The sequence below is a fragment of the Lissotriton vulgaris genome, chromosome 7 (assembly GCF_964263255.1).
Source record: "Lissotriton vulgaris chromosome 7, aLisVul1.2, whole genome shotgun sequence".
In the NCBI taxonomy this organism is placed as follows: Eukaryota; Metazoa; Chordata; class Amphibia; order Caudata; family Salamandridae; genus Lissotriton; species Lissotriton vulgaris.
In genome coordinates, this window is record NC_141695.1 from 25,139,101 (window position 1) to 25,148,361 (window position 9,261).

Here is a 9,261-nt window from a genome sequence, read left to right on the forward strand (position 1 = left end):
GTGTTCTGGATATTTGTCTTCAACACCTTTCGAGAAGGAATGAATAGCGAATTGCCATGGGAGCACGCTATTTGCTAGAGCATCTTTTGACTCTCCCTACCGCAGCAAAAACAGCTTCTCACTCTTTATGATTAAATTTAAATTACCTAATAATAGGCATTCAGCAATAAGAAAAGTCAATCCCAGTGTTCTCCCAAGATGTAGTTCACCCTGCTCCCTTTTTATCTAAAGTTTAAGCTCCTGATTAGGGGAATCTTTCCCTGCACCTCACTTTGTCGTACAGGTGTAATTAAGCAACAACTAGATCGAAGGAATATTAATGCTCGACTTTTCTAAAATAACAAAAGGCATGGAGCCTCGTTAAATTCACACGCATTATTTTTTGTTTAATGGAAGTACAGTTTTTACGAATTTCAGGAAAAATAACTTTCCTATAGAAATCTTTTTTACTCTAAAAATATTGAAAAAACCAGCACCAAATCTATAATGAGTCATTTTTGTGCACCTAATCTTGAAGCGCTATATATTTAGAATCTTTTTGCTTGGATTTGACATCAGCTAAATCTGACTCTAGTCCCAAGTTAAAATATAGCTCCACTCCCCAATTGCTTTCCACTCGGTTAAGCTGGTTAATCCTTGTGCTATACATCAGCACCGATGTATATCCAGTGATATTTTACGTGGGAGCCATTGCTGATTCTTTCTCTAGAGAATCTGGTCCTTTTTTTACTTCTTCCTATTTTTTGGTCCTTCTTTCATGTTCACACCAGTGACATTTTACGTGGGAGCCATTGTTGATTCCTGCTCTAGAGAATCTGGTCCTCTTTTCATTTCTTCTTAATTTTTGGTCCTTTTTTTATGTCAACACCAGGTCAGGTGTACTCAATCATCCAATCAAATAGGGTATATATACAGGAAGTAAAGGCACTTTAAAATGCCGTCTTTCGTGGAAGGAGCATAGAACCCCCGTGTCCCGCCGCCGGAATCTCTGAGCCCTGTTGATATCTATTGGGTAAGTGTTCGCTAAAATCCCTATGCGGTAATTTTACTCTGATCACTTGTTTAGTTAACTGATAATCTCCAAAGTAAACAGTGGGTAACAGAATTCTCTCTCTCCTTTCCCCCCCCTGTTTGTTCATTTTACAGACAGGGAGTTATTTTAAACCACTTTGAAATCCATCGCTCCTTGAGCACAAGTAAAAAGGTAACTATCAGTCCTTCTTCTTTAAGAGACAGTAAGTCTATGAAGTCGCCATGCATTGACTGTTCTCCAAAAATTGATGCCAGAATTCTTTCCATCCATTCTATAGGCAATCTCGCCATTTGTTATCTCCACATCAGGAGGACTATATCTTTTGGGATCCACAAAAATATTCATTATCGTGGCCATAAATTTTAACTCCGGCAGGCGGGTCTAACTGAAATCCCACTCCTCACTTAAGGTACCTTCATCCTCGAAAATGAAAATGTTTTCAAAAAACTACTAATGTATCCTCACTAACTGTCTAGTTAATATAAAATATCAAAAATAGAAAAGATTTAATAAACTAAAAGAACTCATAATTTCTTCTAGGAAATATAGAAATTCAAAAATCAACAATCAAGACAAACAAATTACATCGTGTGACTATGGAATATCTATCTGCAAACCTTAACTAAAATAGGTAAAACACTAGCTTGGTCCTTTCATTAAATATGGGCTGGTTAGAAAATCATAGACTACACTAAAACAACAATCAATGTTCATGAAATGTCTATGTTTTTTAGGGTCTAGAATATCTTCGTCACCTAACCAAAGAAAAGAAAGTCATTATACAGATAATCCAGATTGAGAACATCAAATAGCATTAATATACTCCGTGTTTTTTAAGTAAGTGACCTTATCTATGATATGAATGTATTGTATACCATTGTTTAAGTCCCGCGTTGATAGCACGCTGCGAATTGCCACCATTTAGAATATTTCGTATTTTCCATCACTAATATCAATCATTTGATTCCTCGCATTTGCCATCCTATGTAAGAACCCTGCTTCCTCACCACCAAAACTTGGGAATAATCTATTTAGTATAAAGGTATCCACTCCTTCTCCCTTTTTTGGCCATTATCTCATATAAGAATATATGAGTTAAAAGGATTCACTCCATTTTTCTATTTTTCTTGATGATCATTAAGGCAAGGAAAAGAAATCCGTCAAAGTATTATTGTAATATTAATAAGCTTGGTCACAATAGAATGGAAAGTCTGAGACTATTAGCCTAACATTGGTTTGTTTTAATTTTCTCTGTGTAACATAATATAAATTGATGCATTATTGTACATAATATTTTTTGTTTTATGGAATTTTCCCATTTCAGATACTATCGTGGCTGCTCCAGAAGAAGGCGCTGGTTCGCCGAAACGCGCGTAGAGATTATTTTAGCCACACCTTTCTCTCTTAAAAACTGTGTTCATTTTATATAACCTTCATTTGTTGGATTATTTGTCCTTCTCTCTTAAAGTGTTGCTGTGTATTGTTGATTTATTATGTCGCATACAATTTGTGAATATGTATTATTATTTTAATGTGTTTTTTAAAAGAATTTATGAATAAAATTGAACTACCCCTTTTTTACAAACAACCTATGTTTTAGCTCAGTTCATTTCGACCACTTATTACGTTCTGTTGCCTAGATTGATACATATCAAATTATTTGCTTTTCCCTGGTCTAGGAACTTCATTTCCATGTACTCAGGGGGTCCTTGATAAATATTTACACAACTGGCTTTACCTATGCCTTTGATCATGCTAGGCACCATGGCCAACAGAAAAAACAAGTCTGGAACAGAGCAACAGGTCGTTTCGGGATTCGGGGGCGTGTTTGCGTGCGTGCTCTCCCCTTCCCATTGCCTGGAAGGTAAAATTCCAGCCAATGGTAAGAGGAGAGGGCGGGACTTAAAAAAAGACCCAGAAACGCCCCCGAATCGCATTCTGACTGGGAAAGACTGATTGACAACGATGTCTTCCAATGGCTAGCCTCCATTTATGGAGCTCGCCAATGGAAGAAGGGGCAGATTCAAGTCCCCCATACTGTGAGCAAAAGTTTTCGCCTGGGCAGAGCACTGCTTCGCAGTGCTACCGCCAGGTCAAAACCTAAAAATGTGCTCCAATGGTGTTAATGTACAATGAGAAAGTATAAGTTAAATTCACACGATACATTTCAAAATGTGAATCAGGGGTCCTAAACACATCTGTATTTAACAATTAAAAATATATTTGCTGATAAATTTTCTTTAAAAAAAAACTCTTTTTAAATAAAAGTGTAAATGTTGTTCATATATCAACATAAACTTTGTAAAGCTTCAAATATCTGGTTAGCTTGTGTGTTAAAAAGATAATATTTTTTAGAACATTTTAATATGCCAACACACCTATTGATTTAAATCTCATATGACTTTAGAGATATTGAACACATCAAGCGCAATGCTTCAGGTACATATGTTTAACAAAAATGCAAACGTGTTTTAAGCTATGTCAACTATTTAGCATTTTAAAAACCTTGGAAGTATTAACTTAAAAAAGCATATTATTTGGGATTTAATGGCACTTTCGGGTGAATGGAAATCCCAAATTTTCATCAGATCAGAAAAAACCTTCTGCAAAAATAAAAGAAATGCCTTTTAGGATATACGTGTTGTTTCTATTTAAACCATTCTATCTTTCATTTTAAGGTGGAATAAATCGCCCCTGCTTAGGGCTTAATTCTGAGTTGCCATTTATTTAGTGCATGGACACTAGAGGGCTGGACTCTCCAATTAGGACAAGTATCCCTGCACCAAACACCAGATACTAGAAGGTATTTACCCTCAAATGGGCCACATCATGTGGACCATGTATTAACAGGTCAATTCCTGCCCGTTAAACCTGATTTAATATAATTTTCAATCCCATTACCACCAGCTCACAGAAGGTGGTAAATAGGATAGGAAATTGCTGCTGGTTGGGAAGAGGGGTCTGGGCGGGCAGCCGGGCCAGGTAAAGTAGACTTGAGGGTTAAAGAGCATTGTCTGCTCTCCCTGTGGTGCTGGAGGGGGCAGACATAGGCCAGCCAGTGTTTTTCCAGCATGCAAGTGGCCCAATATTTCTGGCCCTAGTCATTTCTGGCCTGAAAACACCTGAGCACTTGTAATGTGGCTAAATAGTATCCTATTGGGAATACCTCTTAGCCATACTGTCAGTGAGGACCTTAGTGGTGTTAGACACATTCTAAAATGTGTTGTTTTAGTTTTCCTTTCTTTCCTATATACATACATTCTCAACTGTGTATTTAGATTTGTGTACAACTCTTTTGCCACCGCTTGTTTTTTAGTTAAGTGTCAACAGGTAAGTGCTAGTGGAGCCATCAAATTTAACCTGACTTGAAAAAGATAAAGATTGCGTTTACTCAATTCATCCCCTTTATACTCTCTTTTATTATTACAGGGAGAAAAGTGAACTGGAACATGAGAGAGGAAAACCAAACCCTGATTTCAGAGTTTGTTCTTGCTGGTATTTCCAACATTGCAGCAATTCAGAGCATCCTTTTTGCTGTGTTTCTACTCATTTACCTGATCACCATACTTTCAAATTCTATGATCATATTAGTAACATCTCTGGACTCCAGACTCCACAAACCAATGTACTTCTTCCTGAAGCACTTGTCCTTCCTTGACGTCTGCTGCACCTCAGTCACTTTCCCAAAGCTACTTCACATCATTTCTGGACACCATCACATATCGTTCATGGGATGTATCTCACAAATCTATTTTTTCTTGGCTCTTACCAGCACAGAGTTCTTAATTCTTACAGCAATGGCTTATGATCGCTATGTCGCAATCTGCAACCCTCTTCGCTACTCAGCCCTTATGAATCACAGGGCTTGTCACTTCCTGGCTGCAGGATCTTGGGCACTAGGTTTTTTGGACACTATGCCACCTGCCATCTTATCATCCCAGTTGTCTTTTTGCAGCTCCAATTATATCAATCACTTCTTTTGCGACCTTGTGGCCCTGATGAAGATCGCCTGCGGTGGTACCCACCGTCTAGAAATTCTTATTTTTGCAGAGGGGTTTTTCTCAGGACTCATGCCCTTTGTGCTGACTATCACCTCCTATGCTCACATCATCTCCACCATAATGAAAATAAGCTCTGCGTCCGGAAGGAGCAAGGCCTTCTCTACCTGCACCTCACATCTTACTGTTGTTATGATATTTTATGGGACAGTTCTTTGTATGTACATGAGACCTACATCTGTCTATGCACTGAATCAAGACAAGCTCTACTCTGTGTTGTACATTGCTCTAATTCCAGTGTTAAACCCGATGATATACACTTTAAGAAATAAAGATGTTAAAGGGGCTCTAAGAAAAATGATAGGTAGGCAAGAGTGTGCTGAAAGCACCTGAATCACTCTGTTGGTGTTAACACTGACACATTAGATGATGAATTTGTTATGCTTCATGTGTTTGTGGAAGAAGGACATGCATGCACATTTATCGATATGGTCATAAGATACACAGTGGCGATTGAGGTGGAAGGAACTCTTTTATTGATTCAAACATGATCTATCTAAGATCCATATTCCTATAAGTGAATTTTCCTTTAATACTCAACCGCTTTACTTTAAACAGACACAGCCAGCAAGCGATGCCAAAAGCTGAAGTGTCTTCTCCGCAGCCGCCTTATATCTCTATTGTTATATATCCTGTGGCATCTGAATCACCTATACATCTAACTCTGAAGTTGGTACCATCCTCCTCTATCAAATAGAACATATGGCCTATCCTCCATCCATAGCAATGGGGCCTTTACTGTAACCACTTGCATTAGTATACACCCTCCCAGGTAAATTCAGCTCCATTGCTTGTGAGATTGCTATTGACTAGGATATGCTTGAGGGATACATATGTTTTCTATTCCTGACATTCTAGAGTCTGCAAACATATGATTCCGTTGGTCCTGCCTATCCTACTTCAAGAGAATGTTTTATGCTGGTCACAAGATGTCTGTTAAAAAGCCTGTTTAATGGGAGCTCAAAACAAATTAATTTAGATCTCGATGGCTCAGCTGGCAAACAACTGAGTTGATGGAGATACCCCTTAAGTCAATACAGGTGCAGCCAGCCCACCATATTTCTATGTACCATTGGGTGGGCACTTTTTTCACCAAAACCATACACTGATGGCAGATTAACCATGGTGGATCCATGGGAAAATTGAGGCCTTATCTTAAGAAGATACAAAAGCAATGTTCTTGGCATGCTGGCAATTTTTGCTTGGCCTTTAGTGCCCTTTTCTTGCTCACTGCTTCCTTGTTTTATGTGGCAGAAATGAAGAGAAATATGCTGGTGGACAGGGTGTAAGAAGGCCCACCCTAAACATGGCAGGCCATCCATGCCATGGTCATGAGAAGATGCATGACGCTGTGTGTTACCCTGATGTTGGATCTGGCAGTGACTCCACTGTCAAGAACGGTTGCCTCCCCTGCACTCTGAATGAGGTGGTTGGTGTAAAAGTTTGGCTAGTGAGACAACAACAATGTTGGTGTCTACCACGTAAGTGTCCACCTGCATGGCCACAAAATACATGCATTGCAAATGCACTGTTGTGATGGTGCCTTCTTCCCACCCACTCAATCATCGTTACTACAGAAGGTCAGCTGTTTGTGATTTGTTTCTGCTCATTCAGGTCAATAGTAGGTTGTTTCGTCTCATGAGCTATCCAGAGTAAAAGTATAGCAGTGTAATTTCAGTATTTACAAGTTCACGGTCACATAATTGGACAGAGAGGTTGAAAAGTAACATTATCAGTCTGTCAACTCTATTCTTCGGTGTTGTGCTACTGTATTTTATTATCCACATCTGCATGAAACCAACACTATTTCCAGACATTCCTGGTGGTCTCTCCATGATCACACTATTCGATTGGCATTGAAAAAATTAAAGCTTTATTATTACAATTACTAGACAGAAGAAGATCTTGAGCATTTCCCGACCTTGGCACCTGCCATAGACACTGCTGCAGGATAGCATGATGAGTTTTCTAAACAAGTGATTGATTAAAAGCTCTCTTTACGTGTGAGCATCACACGGTGTGGAAAGGCATACATTTTACAATTGATTTCAGTTACCCAATGAACCCTCTGAGTGATATCCAGCAGAGAGAATATAAGACTTACAGTACAAATATCAATGGCACATTATACCTTTGTGTAAGGGATTTGATTGTGCTTCGCTGTCACCACAATAACAAAAACAGTAACATTTACTGAGAGATAGGAATCCCACTTTAAAGGAAAGAATTGACCTGTAAACAGTGTGGGAAGACACCTACTTTCTGTTAAAGAATTGAGCATTTCACCATTTTGTGCAACCACACCACCAAGAGACTGAATTTGATATTGAAAGTGAAGAAAGAGTCCTCAGATCCAAAGATGAGGTCTAGTTGATGATCTCATGTCTACTGAGTCAACATGCAATGAAATATATTGTGTGGATGTGGATCACTGTCTTCCACCAATTTATGAAATCTGCATGGATAATATTTGCTCTGAGATGCTTGCAGATTCAGGATCACCTTATACAGTTATATCAGATGCCTTCATAAGATGTCAGGTTAAAGTGTTTTTAGAACTTGATATAAGAACCCTTTTGTAACATGGAAATGCCTTTAATGTAGTTGCACCATTCATTTCAGAAACTGAATTCAGTGAATGGGGAACTTCAGGGAAAGTGTATGTTACTTAGATATGTCAGCATCCTTTAGGCCGGCAGTACAATAAGCATGATGCATTTTTTGTTTGACTCTTTCCATCATATTTTGTTGTATACATTTCTAATATAGTACAAACATATGTGGCAAGTGTGTAATAAGCATGGTACATAGTGATCTCAACAATTAACAAAAGTGTGGTAAGTTGAAGATTAAATGAGTTTGATATAAACAAGATAAAACAAACACAACAATTCTGATAATATCAACATAATAATGCTAAGAATGATTCATATCTTGCATTTCAAACAAATGTGCTAAACGTCTGTCCATCACAAACTCACCTCCGCACCCCAATAAGAATCATCATTTTCTTCCCTTTCATCCACTTCTGATGACATCACAGCCCTCCAGCTCTGCTGTTGCTCCTTCCTCCAGAGTCCACATGGCAGCTGGTGGACCTTTTCCATCAGCTGCCGGTCACTGGGCCCCAAATAGCTATAGAGCTCAGGATGCTGTGACAAAAAGGGACACACATGCTTCTGATGGTAGTGCAGGGGAAGCAGCAGTTGACACTGGATGGTGCTGAGCTGCAGTTAGATTGTCAACAGGCTAAGTCTTTATAGGTGAAGAGTCCTCAATTAGTCACTGATTGCATTCACATGGCTCACCAAACTCTTCCAGCTGCCCCAGCATTCCTGTACTTTGGTCACCGAGAGAGACAGAAAAAGCCACCCTGTGAGGAAGCCGAGGACTTCTCATTGACTGAAAATGGAGATGTGCAACATGTGCCATGTGCCTAAGTATTTTGAAGAACAACTCACCATTGAAAAACTGGCAAGCCTCTTCTGAAACAATTTCAAGCTACAGTAGGCTCTGAGGTCCAACAGACAACAAGTAAACCTCCCTTAGCCAATCCAGTGATGATAAGAGTTTCATCAACTAATAAAACATCACCATGGTGTCTTCACTACTCTTGAATATGGTTCTTCTTATATTTCTGGTCTGAAGCATCTGGGTGCCTAGACAGTCCTGTTACTAACCATGAATGTCACCTCAAATAATAGAAAATCAGCGAAAAGAACAGGTAGAAGCCAACCCTAGATGCACAATACAAAGAAAAGAAAATGGCCACCCCTGCCTGTGAGGCCTTTTCCAACTTCTGTTTATCGAAATGGTTGTTTTTCACTGATAAAGAAAACATCAGGATTAAGAGGTAAAATCTACCAATACCTACTTGAGGCTGGCCTTTTGCCTCTCTCTGTGGAGTTCCTATGAACTACTGTAGAAAGCTAAGGGTGTGTTAGGCATATCTGAAAAGGGGACATTAGGGTTGGAGTTAACTCTCAAACGTTCTCTAGCCAAGTTAATATTTGGTACCAAGGATGCTGATGTTCCTCTCTCCCCCTGATCCGACATTCCTAATGCTATCTGATCCTAATGTAAAGTAGCTTTGTTTCCCCCCTGCTCCCCTCCCCCCTTATTTCTCTTACTGATGTTCTTTTTCACATTGTGATGCGCTTTCTCCCCTAC

The 9,261-nt window shown here is 39.1% G+C and overlaps 1 protein-coding gene and 1 long non-coding RNA gene across 4 annotated transcripts; both read left to right on the top strand.

Annotated features, from left to right (window-relative positions):
• The first annotated feature begins 377 nt into the window (after positions 1 to 377).
• Positions 378 to 2,727, top strand: LOC147700558 (uncharacterized). 3 transcript variants are annotated; one of them, XR_015297138.1, is made up of 4 exons: positions 378 to 1,204; positions 1,311 to 1,442; positions 1,574 to 1,870; positions 2,358 to 2,727. It is a non-coding gene; the product is annotated as an uncharacterized LOC147700558 (long non-coding RNA). The 3 variants fall into 3 exon arrangements; XR_015297137.1 differs by having other exon boundaries at positions 1,574 to 1,664; positions 1,768 to 2,727; XR_015297136.1 differs by having other exon boundaries at positions 1,574 to 2,727.
• Positions 2,728 to 4,482: 1,755 nt separating this feature from the next.
• LOC147700559 (olfactory receptor 5V1-like) lies at positions 4,483 to 5,424 on the top strand. The gene has a single exon (XM_086929124.1). It carries the CDS (start codon positions 4,483 to 4,485, stop codon positions 5,422 to 5,424), a length of 942 nt encoding a protein of 313 aa, XP_086785250.1.
• Positions 5,425 to 9,261: the final 3,837 nt, after the last annotated feature.

What these genes read in the sequence shown, in the direction of transcription:
- LOC147700559 (XM_086929124.1), top strand. Translation starts at nt 4,483, where the DNA reads ATGAGAGAGGAAAACCAAACCCTGATTTCAGAGTTTGTTCTTGCTGGT.